Source organism: Patella vulgata, chromosome 2, assembly GCF_932274485.2.
Source record: "Patella vulgata chromosome 2, xgPatVulg1.2, whole genome shotgun sequence".
NCBI classification, from domain to species: domain Eukaryota; kingdom Metazoa; phylum Mollusca; class Gastropoda; family Patellidae; genus Patella; species Patella vulgata.
The window spans coordinates 64,247,656-64,273,611 of record NC_065880.2 but is presented as its reverse complement, the minus strand read 5'-3'; the positions used below and the strand labels follow the sequence as shown (position 1 = coordinate 64,273,611).

At 35.8% G+C, this 25,956-nt stretch overlaps 1 protein-coding gene across 1 annotated transcript in view; it reads left to right on the top strand.

Moving 5' to 3' along the window:
• LOC126811191 (T-complex protein 1 subunit theta) overlaps positions 1-25,956 on the top strand; it is a 230,372-nt gene that overhangs the window by 27,069 nt on the left and 177,347 nt on the right. Inside the window, exon 2 of the mRNA XM_050536755.2 lies at positions 9,969-10,059. Coding sequence (XP_050392712.2) covers positions 9,969-10,059 — 91 coding nt within the window. The remainder of the gene's footprint in view (positions 1-9,968; positions 10,060-25,956) is intronic.

Below are 25,956 nucleotides of genomic sequence, written 5' to 3'. Positions count from 1 at the left end.
CCGCAGAGTGATTTACTGTACATGCTGTATGGATGATTGATTTAGATTAACCGAAGCTGCGAGTAATGAAGTAATGTGTAAAAGCTCATCGTATATAATTTAAAGTTTGGATTTGATAGCAGCCCCAAATTGACGGATTACATCTAAGTTATAAACGAAGAATGAATTGATATGTTTAAAAAATTGTAAGTTGTTCATAGTTTGCATACATTTTGGTCGGCATTATGTATGTATAAAGTGCGTTGGAGAAAAAATCCTAACCGATACAGAATGCCGGTAAATGTCTTCCCGAGATTACCATACTCATTTGTTATTCAAACCTGCCTGTACATTATACATGTACACATTTCCCGGGAGCATTACTATATTACAACTCCTTTAATTTATTATAGACAATATTAGTTCGACCCTAGCTTAAGGTAGGCTCGCGAATTCCTTGCGGGAAGCATGGCAAAACACGATCAGGGTACGAAATAACACGCGAACGGTCGTTCAGGTTACGCATCGGTTACCATGACCTGGAAACACGCAAACGGACTTCCGTTCTCGACCACCGAGCTATAATTTATAAACTAAAGGTTTCAGTTAAAATATTCCCTCCACTACTACATTAAAACATTTTACAATTATAAATAAATGCCTGAAAGATCGTTAAGTTCGCACCTGTCATTTTGTCGGTAGCAAATCAACTCGCGGACCCATCATACCTGGCAACGACATACTCATTTGCCTCTTTAGCGAACGAAAGCGCCAGATCAATCAACTGATTTCTATTGTTTTTATTTCTTAAATTAATGGTGATTGAGTAATAAAAATAAACACCCAATGAAAAGGAATGTTATATTCGCAAATTATCAAATAAAAAACATACTTTTCAACAATGGATCTTCCGGTATTTACGTAATAGGTCAGAGGTGAAAATTCACACCGTGTCAATGACTTTGGCATTATTCCAATATTTTCACGTTGTCACTCACGGCTAATAATTTTATGACATGGAAAGTGAAATGGAATCAGATTTTTTATGATTTACTGCCAGGCATATCGTAGAACATGATAATGTCGAAGAAATCAACTATTTGTTATTTTTGGGGGACGTTATGAATGATGCGAAGCAGCCGAGATCAAGCGTGTCGGCCGCCATATCTTGGATACGTTTCCAGACAGACGATACCACAAAACTTACGGATAATAATTCTAGATTTTGGAAAGCTAAATTGAATCAAAACTTTTAGGATTTAATACAAGCTACATAGAGGAATATTACATTGCCGAAGATTTCAACTATATATTTTTATTTTCGATGCTATGAAGCAAAGAAGACGACAATTCCCACCATATATCCAACAAAAACAGAAATGTCACATAGCGATGAAGTGACGGTCATTTGGGGCGATATTTCTTTCTAAAAGTTATATATTTATATTTACTTTGAACACTGTTCTTTTTTTTAAAATAAAATCTTAGGAGATACATGTTCACGTTTATTATGACAGAGAAAAGTCATAATTTTAGTGGAACTGACTTTTCAATATTATTTATAGTAATATACCGGTAATTGTTAGTTTGTACAATTGAATTTTATATCATTGGAAAGAACACGACAATCTGTACATTTTTGTATAAAAAAAGTTTTTATTTAGTTATTTGCAATTTTGTAGAGAGTTTTAGGATTAACAATAATCCACTAATTCGCTTAGGGATATGGGCCCTGCTGATTTAATAAGCTAAGGGGTAGCTGGCTAATCTTTTAATTGGCCCCAAATCCCCCTAGGCTAATTCGAGGGTCGGCTCTAAACAAATATGGCATCGTAACCTATAGGTTACCAGTTCAAATTTGATGCAGATTAGCGTAACCTATTTTGAGGTTACCATATAAGAGGCTTATTTCATACCCTGACGATGTATTCTTATCGAAACACGGTGAATTCCTAGAGAAACACGGCAAATTCCTAGCGGTCATAATTTTTATCCGATTTAAAAAAACATATTATTATATCACCGTTACACCCTAAGGACAACGGAGTTCGAATTTCGTGAAAATCAGCCCAAAACTGATAGACAAAATGGCCGCCCCTCTTTCTCAAATAGCGTAAAAATATGGTATATCATGGTTGTGGACCCTATAGAGGTCACAATTTTTATCCAATGTTTTTGAAACTTGAAATGTAAGTTTATAACCCAAAGATCGTGGTTCCTCTCGATATTCGCGCATATCGGAACATAACTTCCTGAATTATGGCCCCTGATTGTACGAAAAATCGCGATTTTAGCTTGTGGACCCCATAGAGGTCATAATTTTTATCCGATTTAAAAAAACTTTTTATTATATCACCATTATACCCCAAGGACGACTGAGTTCGAATTTCGTGAAAATCGTCCCAAAACTGACAGACAAAATGGCCGCCCTTCGTTCTGAGATTTACGTAAAAATATGGTATATCAAGGTTGTGGACCCGATAGAGGTCACAATTTTTATCCATTTTTGTTGAAACTTGAAATGTAAGTTTATAACCCAAAGATCTAGGTTCCTTTCGATATTCGCGCATATCGGACCTTAACTTTCTGAATTATGGCCCCTGATTGTACGAAAAATCGCTTTTTTTTTAGCTTGTTCTCTATCCATCTCTCGAAAATGTGGGCGTATCCTGCCTGGCAGCCACTGGTTGAGATACTGAATTAAAAATGGTGAAACAAGCAAACCAGGAAATCAAATAACTATGGCCTTAGATAGTTTTAAATGTACATTTAAGAATTGTACATTTTACTATGAAAAGTTTTCAGAAATGTTTGCGCGATTTATGTTTTTAGGGGTAATGGAAACAGGTATTAGAGTATCACTGAGAAATAGTTTGGAAAGTTAGTGCGAATCTTAAACATGGCAACATCCTTAAGGTGGAATATTAAAGTTCTATTGATGTACATGTGCATTTAGGATTACACAGGATTCGTACGTTTCCTGGAAAACCTGGAAAGTCATGGAATTCCACCTATGAAAATTCCAGGACTGGAAAACCTGTAATATGAGTATTTTATCATGGAAAGTCATGAAATTTTCACCTCCGTCCAGTAATCACCCTTTCTCTGAAATTTGATCCATTTATTCAATTTGTAAAACTTATACGAAAGAAAAGCACGGTAGAGAAAAATAGATCCAAGAGTAGACAAACTTTCGTACCGTAGTCTTTTTTTTTCAGACGCAACAGTCATTGGCTTGACAATCAATTGTTTGGCTTGATAATCTGAACTACGTCCTGTAGCAGTCTCACAGACTTGGCTGAATTATCTCCCTTTCAGTTACTCGTCTGCTAGTCAGAATTCAACTAGTTGTGTTTTTGCTTTCGAATAGCGTGATGAATTCTGTTTGATATACCCAACTAACTACTACAATATTAAAATGCCCGGTAAATGTACATTTCAAGACTGTTGGATGACAAAAACCGATTTCTGTTCATGGTTAATGCGTGACAAAACTAATTCACGAAAAGCCCGATGTTGCGCATGTCAGAAGTCTTTTGATATATCTAATATGGGGGAAGCAGCTGTAAAGAGCCACATGAAGGGCGAAAAACATTTAGTTAATTACAGAAAATTAAAAGAGTGTGATCAGAATCCTATTGGTCAGTTTTTTGTCCAATCTTCAGGTCAAACAAGGGGTAGTACAACTGAACTTTCAGCAGAAAGTTCTAGTTCACATTGTGATAGTTTCGGCACTAAAACCGAAAGTAGGAAATCCCAATCATTGACTTCGTTCATTTCAAAGGAAGATACAATAAAATCCGAGATATTGTGGACTCTGCACAATATAGAAAACCACCACTCATATAAATCAAACGAAGGCATTGATAAATTATTTAAGAAAATGTTCCCTGATAACAACATTGCACAGAAATTCACCTGTGGAGAAAAAAAGATGGCCTATTTTTGCAACTTTGGTTTAGCACCCCATTTTTCAGATTTGCTAAAAAACAGTGTGAAGAATAAAGATTCTTTTGTACTCCTTTTTGATGAAAGTTTGAATATCAAAACAAAAAATAAACAGCTAGATATACATGTGAGGTACTGGGATAGGGATAATGTGATAACTCAATACTATAACTCCAAGTTTATTGGCCATGCTGCATCACATGAACTTTTAGAACATTTTACCGATTCTGTTCAAGATTTGAACCTGTCTAACCTTTTGCAAGTGTCTATGGATGGACCTAATGTTAATTTAAAATTTTGGGATCTCTTTTCTGATTATATACAAACTAATTATTCTAGTAAAGTCTTGAATATAGGAAGCTGTGGGCTCCATATTATTCACGGTGCATTCAAGGACTTTTCTTCAACTTCTGAGTGGAATCTTGACAGTTTGTTTAGAAGTTGTTACATATTGTTCAAGGACACCCCTGCTCGCAGGAAGGACTATGAAAAATTAATAGGAACTGATAATCATGTTTATGCTTTAAAGTTTTGTAAACATAGATGGTTGGAAAATCTACCAGTAGCTTTAAGAGCTCTTGAGATCATTCCATTACTTAAAAAATACATTGATCAAGTTAACAAGAAAAAAATAACCAACCCCAAAACAGAGTCATATAAAACGATTGTGGAAATGTTAAAAGGCCCTCTTTTAGAAGTTAAAATAAACTGTTTTATTTCTATTGCACAAAAAGTTACCCCATTTTTAACCTTGTATCAGACTGACAAACCCATGATTCCATTTCTAGCTGAGGACTTGTATCTGCTGTTGAAGGGGCTAATGGGAAGGGTGATTAAATCAGATGTACTAAGTAAAAGTGGGGGTACTGCTTACTCATTACTGAAGATTGACATAAATGACAGAAATAATCAGTGTGAAATAAAGAAAGTTGACATTGGATTTGTGGGAAATAAACTATTGAAATCACTTGTGTCCTACAAAAAAGTGAACGAACAACAAGTTCTAGACATAAGAGCTCAGGCAAGGGCTTCAGTTATCAAAATGATTTCTAAAATCCAAGAAAAATGTCCCCTGAAATATACACTTGTGAGGTGCATGAAATGTTTAGATCCTAGGCAAATGTGTAATGACAAAGATTTTTGTGTAGAGAAATTGGAAAGAATACTTGGCATTCTTGTTGATCATAAAAAGAACAATGAGTTAGAATGTGACACAATAAAACATGAATTTTCTACATTTTTGACCCAAGATTTACCAGGATATTCTTCTTTGTTTAAAGATTTCAATTATAAAGAACAACGAGTTGATAATCTTTTCTATAACTGCTTCTCATCAAAACAACAATATAGTAACATTTGGTCTGTCATTCAGTTACTTTTAATCTTGTCACATGGACAAGCATCTGTTGAGCGTGGATTTTCTGTAAATAAAGAGGTCTATAAAGATAATATGGACGAAAAATCTTTTATTGCGCAAAGACAAGTCATAGATCATATTCAGTCTGTTGGGGGAGCTTTAAATGTTGACATAAATAAAAAAACTAGTCATGTCAGTCAGTTCTGCAAGACAAAACTATATGTCATTTTTGGATAAACAAAAAAATGACAGAGAAAAGGAGAAACTTTCATTGAAAAAACGATCCTTGTTAGAGGAAATTGATGAAATGAAAATTAAAAAACGCAGAATTAAAAGTGATTCAGGAGCTTTATTCATGTCTGCTGATGACTTGGCCAACAAGGCAGAGTCTGTTGGTTCTGTTACTGAAATCAGACATTTAATTGCAAAATCCAATAGCCACAGAGAACTGGACAAATTGGATGAAGAAATTATTAAAAAATTAAATGAAGATAAGTCAAACTAATTTAGTTAAAGTACTGGACATTGTTTTGTTCTCTGTTCTATTTTGGATTAATTTGTTTACAGTGAATAATTGAACTTTGTTTAAAGTACTTGATGCTTTAAGATAACATTTACTACTCAGATTGTAGCCCGACTTTTATTTGGTAATTTAAGTGAATACTGTTATTAATTAAAGTTTCATAATTTGCAAGAAGTTGATTTCTTGCATGACGATGTAGATTTAATTCATTAAACATGCATAGACAAACTTCAGTGCAATGCTCTAATTTTGGTCCTGGAAAATGCTCTTTTTGGTCCTGGAAAGTCATGGAATTTCATTCACATTTTAGTGTACGAACCCTGATTACAGGGCTGGCCACGAATAAATTGATGACAAGCAGATGACTGCTCACGCAAATTAAGGTTTGGGCGAGGAAGGCGAGCAATAAAAATTGCTCGCGCAAAATGTTGTTTGTGTGAGAACACATTTTGTAAGATTGTTTAAATTTAAAATCAATTTGTTGCCTGGATACTTGTTAAATACATAGTTTGTTCCTATTACATAGTTCATGATATCATTCGACACCTGTCCTTTTGTTGCCATTGTTTTAAGAAAATTACAATTCCTGGCACAGACTTTGCAGTAAACATGTGTAACCATCGCTTTCTGTTTTTGACAGTCATACTCTTCTTTAAAACCAATTTCTGTATGGATTTCTTCACCCTCATTGAGTCGACTGGCGTGGTTTCGAATCCCCGGTTGTACGTGACAAGGAGTAGGGTCGCCTGTCCAACCTCGTGGGTTTTCTCCGGGTCCTCCGGTTTCCTCCCACTGCTAAAGACCCCTACGCGCAAGCGAATTATTGAAATAAAATTAAAAACCATATGTTAGTCCCGAAATGACCTAGTTTGTGTCGAGTGGACGTTAAACCCCATTTCTCTCTCTCTCTCTCTTCACCCCACAACATAAATGTGGATAGGGCAATCGGGTTTCCTTTGGGCATTATTACGCTTAGATTGAAGATTATACGACTGCACAAAGGAATAAAAACCGAAGTTCTGATCAAATAAATACTGATAAATATTAGTTTGAAACGTGGTGATAAAAATTTGATTTTGGCGATAATGTTTTTTGGTACTGGCGATTCTTTTTGAGAACTGGCGGAAAAATCTAATCGTATTTATCCTGGATTAACCATTGAGTGTCAATCACATGGCGGGATACTGTAAATTAATCAACTGGCTGATAATCCGGATCGCGCCAATGAGAAATACTAATCAGTTGTCTTGGATTAATGATTAGTTGATTGATAATTGCCAATGATATATATTAAACCTTATCTCAAGTCATTATTTACTCCTAATGATTAATTCAAGCGGTGATTATTTTAGTTTTCGTTTCGTCTTTAAAAAAAAAATGGTAATACATGTTATCAAAATGGCCAACAATTCATTGCGAAGAGAATTAAATATTTTGATAGCTGAATTCGTTTACAGTGACGTCATATACGACATGTAAAAAATACAAGCATGCCTATTGGATATCATTATTTCAAATTATATTATCACCACTGGTCGGAAAACGTAAAAACGAGGTCGAAAACGTAAGAACAAGTTGAATAATGACGATTCTTGAGCGAGAAAACAGTTCGACATTTTTATCATATTACCGTCGACGAAACGCTCTAAAAGTTAACGGGGGGGGGGGGGGGCTGGAGTTCGGGTGTTCGATCCCTGCATTGGCCGTGAGTTATGGCCCTTGTTTCACTTTGTTGTTCCTTGTGAACGTTCAAACGACAAAAGTTATCATCCGATATGTATTAAATTTATATGCATTCTTTGAATTAGTAAAACGTAAAAGCCTGTTGAATTTCAACAATTTCAGTAGATTACTTCCAGAGTTACGGCCCTTGTTTTAGTTTTTAGAACCTTGTGAACCCTCAATCGACAAAAATTATAATGTCATCTGTATGAAATTGTCTATTAAATTCCCCTAATTACCTACAAAAGAATAAATATGCGACATCCCTTGTCGACTGCTTGTACGATTTAGCTGCTGTGGGCATATGTTTTGTTGCCTGGCAACCTATCTTTAAAGTTTTATATATTGATTATTGATTTGTATCTATTGGTAATTGTTTTATAATAATCCTAGCTGAGACCTAAAATTGTTAGTTGTCTTTTTTATCACACATTTTTGGCAGATAAAATATTCCAGTTGGCGGAAAAAAATATGAACATTTTTTTTATATAAAAATTATCATCCATTTTGGCGGAAAAAGAATGAAAGCCAGTGTGAGCCCTGTTTAGTAACATGACTTGACCTGAGTGGCGAGTAACTTCATTAGCCAATCAAATTCAAGGAGGAAATGCGGCGTGCACCTGGGTGAATCTGTTTGACAGACGAATTTATGACGTTATTGACATTGTTGGGTTAGTTTCGGCAATAAACTTGTCAATATTTTGATTATTGTCCCCCGCCTTTCGAAGAAAGCAGGGGACTATTAAAATGGGTTCGTCCGTCCGTCTGTCTGTCCGTCACACTTTTTGGGACACAATAACTCTCCTTCTAATTGACCTAGAATGTTCAAACTTGGTGTAGGTGTTTATTAGGGCAATGCCTTGATGGAGTTCGAAGATGAGCATTTTCTGCTTAGGGTAAGCAGAGATAAGCAATTTGATTGGTTGATGCTTTGGGACACGATAACTTTAGTTTTCATTAAGTGAGAGTGATGAAACTTGGTGTATAGTTTCATTACATCAATACCTTGACTAAGTTCGATAATGAGCATTTTCTGCTCAGGGTAAGCAGAGCGATAAGCAATTTGATTGGCCGAGACTTTGGAACACAATAACTCTCCTTCTAATTGAGCTAAAATTTTGATTATTGTCCCCCGCCTTTCGAAGAAAGCAGGGGACTATTAAAATGGGTTCGTCCGTCCGTCTGTCTGTCCGTCACACTTTTTGGGACACAATAACTCTCCTTCTTATTGACCTAGAATGTTCAAACTTGGTGTAGGTGTTTATTAGGGCAATGCCTTGATGGAGTTCGAAGATGAGCATTTTCTGCTTAGGGTAAGCAGAGATAAGCAATTTGATTGGTTGATGCTTTGGGACACGATAACTTTAGTTTTCATTAAGTGAGAGTGATGAAACTTGGTGTATAGTTTCATTACATCAATACCTTGAATAAGTTCGATAATGAGCATTTTCTGCTCAGGGTAAGCAGAGAGATAAGCAATTTGATTGGCCGAGACTTTGGAACACAATAACTCTCCTTCTAATTGAGCTAAAATGTTAAAACTTGGTGTAGGTGTTTATTAGATCAATGCCTTGATGGAGTGTGAAGATGAGCATTTTCTGTCTAGGGTAAGTAGAGATAAGCAATTTGATTGGTTGATGCTTTCGGACACGATAACTTTAGTTCTAATTAAGTGAGAGTGATGAAACTTGGTGTAGAGTTTCATTACATCCATACCTTGACTAAGTTCGATATTGAGCATTTTCTGCTCAGGGTAAGCAGAGTGATAAGCAATTTGATTGGCCGAGATTTTGGAACACAATAACTCTCCTAATTGAGCTAGAATGTTCAAACTTGGTGTAGGTGTTTATGAGGTCAATGCCTTGATAGAGTGCAAAGATGAGCATTTTCTGCTTATGGTAAGTAGAGATAGGCAATTTGATGGATTGATGCTTTGGGACACGATAACCTTAGTTCTAATTAAGTGCGAGTGATGAAACTTGGTGTATAGTTTCATTACATCAATACCTTGACTAAGTTCGATGATGAGAATTGTCTGCTTAGGCTAAGGAGCAATAAGCATTTTGATTGGTCAAGACTTTCGAACATAACAACTCTGCTTCTAATTGAGGTAGAATGTTTAAACTTGATGTAGATGTTCGTCTTGACTGAGTTCAATGATTAACATATTGAGCTAAAGCTAAGCAGAGATAAGCAATTTCCTGCTTTGGGACAAGATCTGATAGAGAGTGATGAAACTTAGTGTATAGTTGATAATCAGTTTGATTGCTTGATACTTTGGAAAAAAAATAGATGTGCGATTAATTAATATGTGTCATCTATTTATTTGGAGATCATCAGCCTCACTGTTGGCTTGTTTTAACAGATTTTTCTTCAAATTTTACGCTTCATGGCAAGCCCTGGGATTAAGCTAATAAAATTGTTTTATTTGTTTTTCAGCATTATTCTGGTTTAGATGAAGCCATCTATAAAAATATTGATGCCTGCAAGGAACTTGCGAAGACTACGAAATCAGCTTATGGTCCGCATGGTAATACATGTACCTTTGTAATTACTTGTTTAACGTAAAATAGTACAACATTTTCATGTGCACGTATACTGACCGCCATGGAAAATGCATCACTTAGTTTTTCGTATAACAAAATGATCCTGTAAACATATCTTATTTATTGTGCTTCTTATTGTGAATAATATTCAAATGGGAACACATGCATAACAACACATTTGTACACTTACGGATGTTTAATCTGTAATCAACGGTACAAAGTCAGAGGGGTCAAAACCAAAAGTACGACACAGATGTCAGTAGCGCGTGTGTCCTCCACGGGCTCGTACGCACGCTGTGCAGCGACGTTGCATGGAATTTACCAATGTTTGAAAGAAGGCCTGGGGCAAATTGTTCCATTCTTGGACAAGAGCAGCTTCTAAAGCAGCAATGGTGTGCATCTGTGGTCTCCGATACAGGCGGCGTCCAATCTCATCCAAGACATGTTCTATCGGTGCCATGTCCGGAGACATGGCTGGCCAGTCCAAGACATTGATGTTGTTAGCAGCCAGGTAGTCCATACTAAAACGGGCGGTATGCGGACGTGCATTATCCTGTTGGAAGTGCTGAAGTTGTGGGTGTGCTTGAAACATCGGAACAACAATTGGTTGCAAGACATCATCACGGTAGGCTACAGCATAAACGCTACCCCTGCAAATGTCAGTAGCGCGTGTGTCCTTCACGGGCTCTTACACACGCTGTGCAGCAACGTCGCATGGAATTTACCAATGTTTGAAAGAAGGCCTGGGGCAAATTGTTCCATTCTTGGACAAGAGCAGCTTCTAAAGAAGCAATGGTGTGCATCTGTGGTCTCCGATACAGACGGCATCCAATCTCATCCCAGACATGTTCTATCGGTATTCATGCGTATCGGACCATAACTTCCTGGAGGTCGGGTGTTCGATCCCTGCATTGGCCGAGAAAGTTCATCCAGATTTTCCGGCGTGGTTCCCCCTTGTCAGTGATGCAGGACGGAGGGCCTGACAAGGACAGCTGTCTAGTCTTTCGGATGAGACGAAAAACGAGGTCCCGTGTATACATTGGAATGCACGTAAAAGATCCCTTGGCAGTTGGAATTCGATATAAGAGTAGGCGATAGTGCCGCTGCCCGAGCAAAATTTCCCTCATAGCACACTTTATGGCGTATGCCCGTTTTCATTAGCCCAGCATAGGAGCAGAACAGTAGGACGTTAAACCCCATTTCATTTCATTTCATTTCATTTCCTGAATTATGGCCCCTGATTGTACGAAAAATCGCCTTTTTAGCTTGTGGACCCTATAGCAGTCAAATTTTTATCCGATTGAAAAAAAACATTGGAATATTTCACCGTTACACCCTAAGGATGGTTGAGTTGAATTTCGTAAAAATTGATCAGAAACTGACTGACAAAATGGCCGCCCCTCGTTCGCAAATAGTATCAAAATATTGTGTATCAGGGTTGAGGTCACAATTTTATCTGATTTTGATGAAACTTGAAATGCATGTTTATAACCCAAATATCTTGGTTCCTTTCCATTTTCATACATATCGAATCGTAACTTCCTGAATTATGACCCCTGATTGTACGAAAAAATCATATTTTTAGTTTTTGGTGAGGTCAATTTTAATATCCAATTTAAAAAAAAATTTCGAATATATAACAGTTACACCATAATTTTGTCCATGTTATAATTTCATGAAAATCGGACCAAAACTGCCGAACAAAATGGCCGCCCCTCATACGCAAATAGTGTAAACATCTGGTAACTTTCTGAATTATGGCCTCTGATTGTACGAAAAATCGCGTTTTTAGCTTGTGGTCCCTCTAGAGGTCACAATTATTATCCGATTTAAAAAAACGTATTATTATATCACCTTTACACCATAATGTTCAGTGAGTTTGAATTTCGTGAAAATCGGGCCAAAACTGCTGGACAAAATGGCCGCCACTCGTACGCCAATAGTGTAAACATCTGGTAAATCAAGGTTATGGACCCTCTAGAGGTCACAACTTTGATCCGATTTCGAAGAAACTTGAAATACATGTTTATAACCCAAGGATATTGGTTCCTTTTAATATTCGCGCATATCGGATCGTTTTATACGCCCACATTGAAATATGGACGTATATTGCTGTCGCCCCGCCTGTCTGTTCGTCCATCGTCAACAATTCCTTGTGAACGCTCCAACGCCAAAAGTTAGCACCCAATCTTTGTGAAATTTATATACATTATTAAGATTACTGAAACGAACAAGCCTATTGAATTTCAGCAATTTCCGTTTATTACGTCTAGAGTTATGGCCCTTGGTTTCACTTTATTGATCCTTGTGAATGCTCTAAGGCCAAAAGTTATCACCCGATCTTTGTGAAATTTATATGCACGATTTAAATTAGTGAAACGAAAAATTCTATTGAATTTCAGCAATTTACAATAATTACTTCTAGAGTTATTGCTCTTGTATCACTTTGTTAAACCTTGTTAATGCTTGATTTATGAAAGTTATCATCCGATATGTATGAAATTTATATGCATGAATTTCAGCAATTAAGTCAATAATTTCTAGAGTTATGGCGATTATGAACGTTTAAATGACAAAAGTGATCATGTGATCTGTATGAAATTTATATGCTTTATTTAAATTAGTAAAACGAAAAAGCCTGTCAAATTTCAACAATTTCTGTAGATTACTTCGAGAGTTGACACCCTTATTTCAGTTTGTAGACCCTTGTAAACCCTCAAACGACAACATTTATAATCTGATCTGCATGGAATTGTCTTGTAAAGGCCCCTATTACCTACAGTACACTTCAAGCGGAAGTACTAAATTTCCCCGAGGTCCGACCTGGGCGGAAATGAAAATTCGCGAACGTCAGTTCATAAATTTCTCTCTGGCCACGCTCAAAATTCCGCTCTAAATTTCCTCCGAGAATTTAAATAAAACGCTGACCTCCGCGATTATTTTAAACCGCCGACCACCGCGTAATTTTAAAAAGTCAGACTTTCTACGCATGTACAGTCGGTTTGAAATGTGTTTATTTATCGTGCGATTCCACGGCAGTGATATCGTAGTCGAATATTGGCTAATACGGCATGCCAAAAGAAAGATTGTTAATTTAACACAGTTAGACACGCAGATTTTACTGGCTTATATTGAAAAATAACAAAAATCAAACAGGCTTTTAAATAATAAAATAAACAGAATTATGGCTGTACCGATACATTACTTCATCAATATGTTTGACATTTTTAAGACTTTAAACACATGTGTTTAAACACATAGATGCTGGTCTTACCGTTAGCGAAAGTTTTGTCCATCGAAATAGCCATTTCCATTCTGACAAATATGTCACACAATGCATTTTTTAATTGATAAATCACACCCGAACAAGTAATATATGCCTTCATGTCCTGTTTTCAAGCACACATAGCCAGAAGTCACTGTCAACCATGCTGAACACGTGGTTGATTTCGGCACCAATGAGTCTGAGTCATGCATACTGGCAGTCAAGATTCCTAATTAATTACGTGAATTCACACGTGTCATCAAAAGGAATTGATAGTTGACTTTAATAGAAGCCCCTTTAACAACAAATTGTTACCATGTCGTATTCTTGTAAACAATACTTTTATTCTGAATTGTCAGTAAGTAATCATTATCCAAAATAGTTGACCTCATTATTAAAGAACAATTACAATTGGGACGCGACCAATCTAGATTTTCACACAAAATAGGTGCCGTTATCATGGCTAAATTACGAACGGGCTACGATGAATAGCACACCCTACACCATACAATATACATCATGTATTACCAGTAGGTTACAGGGGATTCTATTAATTTTATTTACGATATAACTCGGGATTTAAAAAAAGTGGATATAAAAGATAATTCAATTTTTGAATCGGTTTTTGTCTGCGATATCACCTCGGTGGAAGCGGACGTAAAATACAACTAACTAACAACAACATTGAATCGGTACAGACTTAAAGGTTGTCGTATGCACCGTGTGAAAAGAATACTTAATCATCATATTCGCAGTTGACATATTCTGTTAAATCATTCGTTGAACCGGTGGTGATATTTTTTTTTAATTTGGCACAAAAACCATCCCTTATATCGCACTGTGCCCCTTTAAGTCGGACTTTCCATGCATGTACAGTCAGCACATCCGTATATGTAAATGTTTTAAAATAGCTAGGTTTATTTATAGTGCAATTGCACCGCAGTCATCGTATCGTAGTCGAATATCAGCTAATACGGCATGCAAAAAAAGATTTTTAATTTAACACGGTTAGACACGCAGATTTTGCTGTCTTACATTGAAAATATAACAAATATCAAAAATTGGCAGGCTTTTATATAATATAATAAACAGAGTTATTGCTGTACGATACATTACTTCATCAATATTTTCGACATTTTTAAGACATTCAAACTCATTCAAATTACGAAAATTTCAAAATTTACACACATAGATGCTGGTCTTACCGTGGGCGAAAGTTTTGTCCATTAAAATATCCATTCCCATTCTGACAAATAAGTTTCACAATGCATTGTAAATCGGTAAATCACACCTGAAGTAATATATCTTCAGATTTAAATCACAAATGAATTAAATGCACACCTCGCCAGAAGTCAACGCCAACCTTGATGCTACAGGTACATGTACATTAACACATATCGGTTGGATAATACCATGATGACCTATTCATTTCGGCACCAAAGACTCTAGAGTCAATGCATACTGTCAATCAAGTTTCCAAATTACGTGAATTCGCACATGTCATCAAAATGAATTGATAATTGACTATAATAGAAGCCCCATTAACAACAAATTGTTACCATGTCGTAGTCTTGCAGACAATACTTTCATTCTGAATTGTCAGTAAGTAATCATTACCCAAAATAGTTGACCTCATCAAAAAAGAATAATTACAATTGGGACGCGAACAAACTGGATTTTCACACTTAATAGGTGCGGTTGTCACGGCTAAATTACGAACAGGCTACGATGAATTAGGGTTAGGTTAGGGTTCCGATATCTTTCTTTAGGGTTAGGGTTGGGTTAGGGTTCATTAGTCCACCGATATCTATCATTAGGGTTGAGTTAGGGTTAGGTTTATTGATACCCACATTATAGTATTTCTTATAGCGGCGGACTAGTGAACCCCTGTCGGTGATATTTTTAATTTGGCACACAAATCATCTCTTATAACTAAAGCATGCTTTTTTGTTAGGCAATTTCCTTTGTTCTGTTTGATGTTCACTCTTTGATCAGTTACTATTAATCTAAGTTCTGTCGGACAAGATCCTATTCATAAGATCTGGTTGTTAGGTGTTTTATTAAAGGTTCTTCGATATGTTCATTGATAATTATTGGAAAGAAACCGAACCGGATTATTATTTAGGATATTTATCGTCAACTGTATAAATACGGTAAGCAGTTTGTGTGTTGCATTTATATAAAAAGAAATATTTGAAGGGGCTAAATAAGACATGATATTTTTAAGCCTTTTACCTGTAACTGAAACGATTTGACGTGTTGATATGTTTTGCAATGTGGGGAATCTGTAAAGTCAAATACGAAACTGAAATAAGTAAACAATCTTCCAGCTTCTATCCAATTAGCATTGCCAACGGGTTTTCAGATACAACCAATGACTCAAAAATGACAATGATACTGCAATTGTGAACTATCTAGAATGAATAATCTGAAAAAATTTCGAAAAAATATTGAAAATCAAAAAAGTTATAGCGTTTTAAAGAAGGCAAACCAGAGGCGCTAAAAAAGGGCTTTTTTTAAAAAACGCAAAAAAGTGACCGAAGCCAATATCTCAGTAACTATACAAGATAGGTCTATGAAAATTGCACTAATTAAAGATCTAGATGTACTTGATAAAGCCAAATTGTCGCTATAATATTCTAGTATATACTTTTTATGTTACAGAGGTTCAAAGTTGGGATTCGTGCCGATTTCGCACAAATCACAGCAAAAAAATGGACAAATTTGTGTGTACTTAAATTGTAGCGCTTTGACATTAATACATAGGCTTATTTTTGAATGAATAAGCACACATAAAAGTGTTTTCAGTCTGTTCTGTTATTTATTTTTTGCATGACAACACCTTAAATCACAATTTTTGACCGTATGATGTCAATGTCGAAGAGAAACAAGTTTATGTATGTAATTGGGCACCTACTGGTTCCGAGGCCATTGACCACTGGCCATTCACAGTCATACAACAATTATAAACCGGTTATACTAACGTATACTGTGGATATTTTTAAAAATCATAAAAGTGTGTGGCAAAATGATAAATAAACCTGTAAGCTGTTTATAAGCTGCCATGTACATCAATTTGAGATTGTTTGTTTCAGGAATGAAAATTAACAATTAAACTATGATTTATATAACAGCTATATTTTTGTAATCAACATCACTACAATTTCAAATAAAAACAGTAATATAAACATAGTTAAAACATTTGAATATCTTAAAAGAGTCCAAATAATCCTAAACAATGAGTATCATGATCACTTCAATTGTCTGATAAATATGCAAAATGATAAAAACATAATGTACTGTGCTTAATAACAAATTAAAAGGTAAGCTTATAAAAAGTAAGATATGATCTACATGAAAGAGTATTAAAAAAATTCATTTGTGATAAATGTGCATTTCGATATACTATATTATAATATCAGTGGTAGAAGTCTAGCTTTCTTGTTGAGACATTATCCCATGAAAATAAAAACAATATAAACATTCAGATGGTGATACATCTTGCCGAGACATTATCTATGTCATAAAAATATTTTTAAAAAAATCACAATAAGATCAAAATTCATATCTGTTACTTTTCAATATGAAATTAAAAATGTTCACCCACCGGTTTAAAATAAATGATAAAAAAAAAAAAGAAACCATTATCACATTTATCAACAAATATAAGATTTCTAATACATGTATCTTCTTACAAAAAAACCCAATAATAACAATATAAAATAATCACATTATTCATATGCGATATTTTTCAAAATAAACAAAAACATTTGACGCATCAGGCCACTTCTTTCAGGTAGAAAATGTTAAAAATAAAATAAATATCATCACAAATATTGAAATAACAACAAAAAGATTACTAATACTGATTTCAAACAATAAATTAAACTAACTTCTATGATTCATAACAAATTTATAATAATTATAGACTTTCTTGAGAATGCTGAGAAACAGTCAGTTTCAAGCCCCCCTTTTATAGTCTTCATGCAAATTGTATGAGTAGGCCTATATCATCATCTTTTGTCTATTTTATGTTGTACCAAGTAATATCAGGGATCGCCTTTGGCTATGTTTGGATTTGGATGAATATATATTAATAAGCAGTAGCTTGCTTCTTCAGCTACAGTTCCTGAAAAAAAAAATCCAAGGTGGTCAACAGCATTCACAATTTTTATCCTTTGTTAGTGAAATGTCTGGCTAAAGTTTGGTTCGTAGCTTTAGTAACATTCAATATAATAAAAAAAACTGTCCAAATCTAACATCATTTTTTTACACTGAAGTCTGGGGGTTTTTAATTATGGTCTGAACCCTGATCAACCACGAGTTACCTCCCTTTAATTCCACATGGTTCAATTTCAGCCATTTTACGAATTCCTACGGGGGATACGGACTTAACAAACGGTCAAAATAAGTAGTTAATGAATTGGGCTTTCCAAATATACCAAAATCTTGAGCGTCGAGGGCCTTTTTCGAAAATTTCTCTTAACTTCAAATTTTCAATTCATGAAAAATATCAGAAAATCTTACCTCAGCTTCTCAAAATCTTACTCGACAGCAAGTTCATCTATTTTTCTCGATGGTAAACATCACATGGTCGATGTTTGACACTCTGAATATTCATGACAAGGCGTAACACGGCGTATACTTTTCTCGGTCAACTTTTTGTGATGTCTGTAAATAGTACAGCCAGCGCTCCTAGCGGCGTTTAGCATCGCTAATCCAATATGACTTTTAATTTGGGGGACATAAAGTAAATGTATATATTGAACGTTGGGAGCCGAATCGTCATTTTAATTGAATTACCGTTAAAGGAGAAAATATTCCTTCCTAGCAATTTATGCTAATTCGTTTATTTGTACGAATATCATTAAATTGTTGTTCATAATTAAAACGGATAATAAATCAGTATATAAAAAAACAGCATATTTTAAGACATCCACGTGCAAATCGCTACCTTCTATATATATGTTTATTGTCGTCCATTTTCAGACATTATCAGAATTCACAAACATGGTTTCATTGTCTGCTTGTTGGATCAACTAATGACATAGAAAATTGCTATGTGTATGTGCTTTATGGTGTGATTCACGAATTAAATACCGATGTAGATGTACATTATAAATGAATAGAACATAACGGACATTTTAATATATGAATACAATAATACATTGGTACACTTTAGTTAACAATCAAAACGGAATTGGAAAAGAGTATTATGAATATATGAATTACCGGTGAACTAAAACGACTAATATACTCGTGATATCGTTCCATTAAATATTTGTTTCTTTCTAATAACGTTGTGGCAATATGGACTAAATTACTCTATTTCAAATCACTATGGACTATAATCCGCCGCGAATTTGATATTTCCACCAACTATAATCTGCCGCGAATTTCATATTTTCGCTAGCGATAATCCACCGCGAATTTTATATTTTTGCAGACTTTTTTCCGCCCAGAACGTCTCTAATTACGCGGAGTGTATATGGGTAAAACACTGCGATTTTTGAGCGGAAAAAACGCCCACAAGGACTATTTTCATACTTCCGCCTGAAGTGTACTGTACAAAGGAATAAAATGCGACAACCCTTGTTGACCGCTCGGACGATTTAGCTGCTGTGGGCGTATGTTTTTTGGCCTGGCAACCTATCTTTAGCTTGAGGTAGAGGTTATAATTCTGACCCGATTTAAAAAAACCCAAAAAACGTGGGAATATATCACCATTACACACTAAGATCTTGGATCCTTTTGATAATCGCGGATACCCGAACTTAACTTCCTGAATTATGGCCCCTGATTGTTCGAAAAATCGCATTTTTAGCTTGTGGAGGTCACAATTTTTTTCCCATTTTAAAAACTGTTTAAATACATCACCATTCCACCATAATGAAGGTTGAATTTGCATTTCGGGAAAATCGAAATGAAACTCTCCGACAAAATGGCCGCACTTTGTACGTAAATTGTGTAAAACTATGCAATGAAATTGTGGACCCTCTAGAGGTCACAATTTTTATCCTATTTTGATGAAACTTAAAACATATCTTTATATCCCAAAGATCTCAGTCCCTTTTGATATTTGCGCATTTCAGACCATAACTTTCTGGATTATTGCCCCTGATTGTACAAAAAATCCTGTTTGTTTTTAGCTTGTTCTCTATCCATCTCTTGCAAAATGTGGGCGTATCCTGCTTGGCAGCCGCTGGTTAGCTTGTTCTCTATCCATCTCTTGCAACTTTCTGGATTATTGCCCCTGATTGTACAAAAAATCCTGTTTTTAGCTTGTTCTCTATCCATCTCTTGCAAAATGTGAGCGTATCCTGTCTGGCAGCCACTGGTTTATCGTGGAATTCCATGATTTACCGAGTGAATATCGAGTGACACAATAGCACTGCCTCGGTGTTGAAAACATGGTGTGACTCAGTGTTTTGATTAAAACATGCCTCTCGTCGTTTATTTTAGGTGAAATACATGTAGCACTTTAATTGTTATAGATCAGTTACTACGTTGGCATTTTTCCATTAATCACGAATATTCGGAACAGGAATAAACACATTTTTCGGGAAACCCCGGGTACTATTCATTCTTCTTCTAAACAAAATATGCCTTAAGATACCAATGCATTATTACATCATTAATATGTTCCATATTTTTAATACTTGCGTCAATCGACTATTACAAATTCATTCATATTACGGAAAAATGATAAAATGCGCACAGATCGATTCTGGTCTTACCGGGGTGTAGTTTTATCCATCCAAATAGTAATTCACATACTGACAAATAAGTCACACGGTGCATACATTATTGGTAAATCACACCTCAATTAATATATCTTTTATGGTTTAAATCACAAATGAATTAAAAGTCTTCGTCACCTGATATGAAGCACACTTTGCTGAATACATGTACATGAACACGTATCAGTCCGATAAAGGCGATAATATAATGCTGACTTTTTCATTTCCGCACCAAAGAGTCTGGGGAATGCATACTGTCAATCAAGGTTTCATAATGTGAATTTGTGAAATGGCACATGACTTCAAAAGAAACCAACTGACAGAAAATAGACGCCCAATTTATAACAAATTGTTACCCTGTTGTAGTCGTCTTGACAGTACGACTTGTATTGTAAATTGTTAGTAGTAAAAATTACCAAAAAAGGTTTGACATCTTTATTAAAAAAACAATCACAATTGTTAATGATTCCGATATATGCAAATGGTTGGCATTCAAGAAGGGTCACAATGGTTTGTTCTTTGCATGTCAATCAATTTGGGCGTTTCGGTTAAAATTAAACGTAAGGGAAATTTTCAAAAGAGATGTCTTGTAAAATAACCCGTATTTATTATTCAAATATTTTCTCAATTACCGTTAGCAGAATGTCAAAATAGAGAAAACAACGTAACATTTACTATATGACTAACTACAAAGTTATCCGTCGACGTTTCACGGGGTTGTTTGTATTGGGCTGGACACCCCGCCCCATCGCTACATGTAATACCAATATGTAACGAGAAATTGGGATTACTGTTTTACGGTAAAAATCGATAATTATGGTCTATTGCATGAATACGGTCAGCTGTTTGTATGTTGCATTCATATATTGAACGTGTCAGTAAACTCATCCACAAGCAAACACATACGCAGTTAAGTCGTCCACAGGGGGGTATTGGTTATGTCGTCCACATCTAATATTTAATAATTTAATTGTATGGCGTAAACTGCTTACTGTATTTATACAGTAGACGATAAATATCCTAAATAATAATCCGGTTCGGTTTCCAATAATTATCACAGAAACAAATATTAATTTTTATACGCCCACATTTTCATGTGGACGTATTATGCCGTCGCCCCTGTCCGTCCGTCCACAATTGTTTGTGGACTCTCTACAGGTCACAATTCTTATCCGATTTTGACGAAACTTGAAATATAGGTTTATCCCCAAAAGATCTCGGCTGCTTTCGATATTAGCATGTATCGGATCGAAACTTCATAGATTATGGCCCCTGATTGTACGAAAAATCACGTTTTTAGTTTGTGGACCCTATAGAGGTCACAATTTTTATCCGATTTATTTGAAACTTGAAATGTAAGTTTATAACCTAAAGATCTCGGTTCATTTCGATATTCGCGCATATCGGACTGTAACTTTCTGAATTATGGCCCCTGATTGTACGAAAAATCGCGTTTTTAGCTTGTGCACCCTATAGAAGTCATAATTTTTATCTGATTAAAAAAACCGTTCTATTATATCACCGTTACACCCTAAGGATGGCTGAGTTCGAATTTCGTGAAAATCGGCCCAAAATTGACAGACAAAATGGCCGCCGTTCGTTCTCAAATAGCGTAAAAAATATGGTATATCAAGGTTGTGGAATCTATAGGGGTTACAATTTTTATCCGATTTTGTTGAAACTTGAAATGTAAGTTTATAATAGTAGTGGTCGAACTTCCAGATCCGTGACCAATTTCCGGGGAGGAAGGTTTGACGATTGATTCTGGTACGGGGGACTGTTCTGAGGATTTGTGCAGTTTGCAACCTCTGGAAAGTGTGGGCAACTCTCAGGAGAGGCAAAAATCCAAGATGGCGGCCGAAATAGCACAGAGACTTATAGTTGGGTGCAAATGTCATCAAACTGTCCTTGTAATATGTCATTTTTATAGTTTTCAGGGTCGCTGAATCTATTAAGAACACTCCCAAGCCATTTTGATGCACCCATATCCCAGTATGGCGGAAATCTGGCAGAAATGGTGGAAAAAAACCGAAAATAATGTCATATATTCTGGTAAGGCAAATATGGGCTTGTAATATATCGTTTTTAGGGTTTTCATGGATGCTTAGTACTTTTTTAATGGTCTCATGTCAATGAAAACTACATTAGATGTTAATTATGAAACCAAAGTCAGCGCACAGAAGATACAGAGATACGGAAAACACCATTATATACGTAATAAGTCATTCATATAGCACCTACTAATATAATTTCTAAACATTCATAGGCATATACCTTTCACACGAACCTTTCAAGACGACAGCCTTCAATCAGAGTCTGTGTAAGAAAGTTCTGAATCTAATGCACTGTCTGACTCAGATGTGTCACTAACAGAGGTATCATTATCCTCATCATCACCATCATCAATGTCTACCGATGATCTGAACTTAAGTGGCAAGGCCAGGTTTATATACCGTACAAGAACACACATTCACTCTTTCAACTCCCATCCATGTCCGAGTGGATCAGCTACGTTACTGACATTGTAACTTAGCATGATATATGCTTGATAGTTCGCTCTTTTTGTGTGCTGTTCTAGACTATCTTGATCAGGTGGGATACTGCGTGTGCATTTGTTTTTCATCTTTAGCCATTTGCTAGCTCTACCACAAGCTACAGTTGTCATTATAGATACATCTCAGCACAAATTGTTCCATGGAGGCTACCAGGTTATCGGATACAGTTAATGCGACACCTAAACCATCTAACAATGATGCATCTGCACTAAACGTGAACTTATATAGAGTCTTTTTGGAATGGCCAAAAAATCCCGACACTGTATCACAACCGGTTATCGAGTGGAACTATACAATACGTAGCGCCACATCACGTGGCAGTAATCTTTGTGCATCAAAAAACTGCCCCTTTCGTCTAACTGCTAGAGACCCTGGTTCCATCTGAGAAACATAGCTTGATAAAACCAAAATATCAGTATCTTCTGCGTCTAGATGAACAATCGATCTCAGTTGTGCATAAATGTAAAACAAAATAGTGTCCGCCTCTAATTGGCCACATTCGAAAAGTTGGAACCTACAGTTGTCGGCTGTTAGATCATAACAGTTCTTTCGGATAGAGTAAATGAACTGAATACCTGTGTGTGTTTTTACTTATTTGTCGAACTCTTTATGTAGAAACACTTGTAGTCTCACTTTATTAGAATCGTTTGAAAGGATATTGGAGAATTCTCGAGCGTTCAGAAATTTACTATCGGCCTTGATATAAATGTTCTTGGTACCACCTTGGTACTGTTCTGAACACAGTTTGCGTTCAGAATCTTTCGTCAAGATCGTATGGGTCATTCACAAACACGATCGTTTTCGCTTTGGGGTGCCGTTTCAAAGCTAGATTGAAAATTTTCACTGCATAATCATACCATGTGTATCTGCTTTCTGTCTGTCTTCTGTCGATGGAATCGCTATTCGCCAGTACATGCCCATGTCCAAAAGAGCAATGTAACTATTTGGAATCGTAATAGGTACAAGGTCCATCTGATGCACAAAGATTACTGCCACTTGATTGGGCTTCATATCGTACAGTTCCACTCGATAACCGGTTGTGATACAGTGTCAGGATTTTTTGGCCATTCCAAAAAGACTATATAAGTCCACGTTTAGTGCAGATGCATCATTGTTAGATGGTTTAGGTGTCGCATTAACTGTATTCGATAACCTGGTAGCCTCCATGGAACGATTTGTGATGAGATGTATCTATAATGACAAAAAATACACAACTGTAGCTTTTGGTAGAGCTAGCAAATGGCTAAAGATGAAAAACCTGATCAAGATAGTCTGGAACAACACATAAAAAGAGCGAACTATCAAGCATATATCATGCTAAGTTACAATGTCAGTAACGTAGCTGATCCACTCGGACATGGATGGGAGTTGAAAGAGTGAATGTGTGTTCTTGTACGGTATATAAACCCGGCCTTGCCACTTAAGTTCAGATCATCGGTAGACATTGATGATGGTGATGATGAGGAGGATAATGATACCTCTGTTAGTGACACATCTGAGTCAGACAGTGCATTAGATTCAGAACTTTCTGACACGGACTCTGATTGAAGGCTGTCGTCTTGGAAGATTCTTGTGAAAGGTATATGCCTATGAATGTTTAGAAATTATAATATTAGTAGGTGCTATATGAATGACTTATTACGTATATAATGATGTTTTCCGTATCTTTGTATCTTCTGTGCGCTGACTTTGGTTTCATATTTAACATCTAATGTAGATTTCATTGACATGAGACCATTAAAAATGAACTAAGCGTCCATGAAAACCCTAAAAACGATATATTACAAGCCCATATTTGCCTTACCAGAATATATGACATTATTTTCCGTTTTTTCCCACCATTTCTGCCAGATTTCCGCCATATTGGGATATGGGTGCATCAAAATGGCTTGGGAGTGTTCTTAATGGATTTAGCGACCCTGAAAACTATACAAATAAAATAAAACCAAGTACGAACAATCCAAACCATAAGACAGAATTCGAAGTCCTAAAAACGTTATAGGCAAAATAGTGTATTCAAGCAAAATAGTGTAATCAGCAAATGGACTGCTCCTCGTGTACAAATTACACGACAAACAGTGGTAACAGGTGTCCGGAAGAGTAAGCTTACCCTGCCTGGCGCCACACCTGCCATAGCTGCATCCAAACTATTAGGCGAAATGTCGGTAAAATAGCATGATTGGCCAATGAACTATCGGTATGCAAAATGCACGCGATGAACTGTGTTAACGATGTAGTAGATATTATCAGGGAGATAGTAATAGTATACGTGTCAATTAAATATATCTAGAATAATAGCCGAGAGAGACACGTTATATTTACCAATCAAATCAATATGACGGCCATAAAACTTTTTAAAGGTTTTAATAAGTTTAGTGCGCAAGTATCCTTGTAGTTGAAGCTTAGATGACAAATGCCTCGATCTGCTTAAAAAATCAGAATAAAAGGAACAAGCTCTCGCGTAACGAATTAGCTGAGACACAAACACTCCATAAGCTGGTGATATTGGAATGTTACTACTAATAAATGGAAAGTTAACAATCGGAAAGTCAAAGTCATCACGTTTATCGTACAATTTAACACTCAGTTTATGGCAATTGTCAAAATCGAGACGCAGATCCAAGTAGGAAGCGTAATTGTCACTGTCAGTGGTGTTTTTAATTTCGAGCTCATCAGGATATATGAATTCTACATAATCACTAAATTTAGGATTATTAAGTGATAAAACGTCATCGATATATCGATAAGTGAAATTAAAAAGTCTGACTGATCGTTTATTAGTTTTTACGAGCGTCTGTATGTAATCGGCTTCGTACGAATAGAGAAACAGATCAGCAAGCAAAGGTGCACAGTTAGTGCCCATGGGAATGCCAACCACTTGCTGATATATTTCCCCTCCAAATTCAACAAAGATGTTGTCAATTAAAAAATCCAACATCTGAATTATCTTGATGGCCGTGAATTTGTTTTTGGAATCACTGTGATTCTTAACGAAATATGTGGAATTGTAATTTACAACTAAATATTGATATCTCGCAGTAACTGATTTAGACGAAAAGACACTGTGAATAATGTCTTTTAACCGAGCTTTTAATTTACTATGGGGAATTTTAGTGTACAAAGTAGAAAAGTCAAACGTTTGAATAGATGAGACTGAAGCAAGGGATCTAGATTGCAAACCATCAAGTAATTCTTTGGAATTTTTCAACATCCACATTTGATTTATACCACGAGAGTATATTTTGTCACAGTATTTTTGAATACCCTCTTTAACAGCCGTTAGTATAGATGTCAATACTTTTGAAAGTGGTTTTGTGGAAC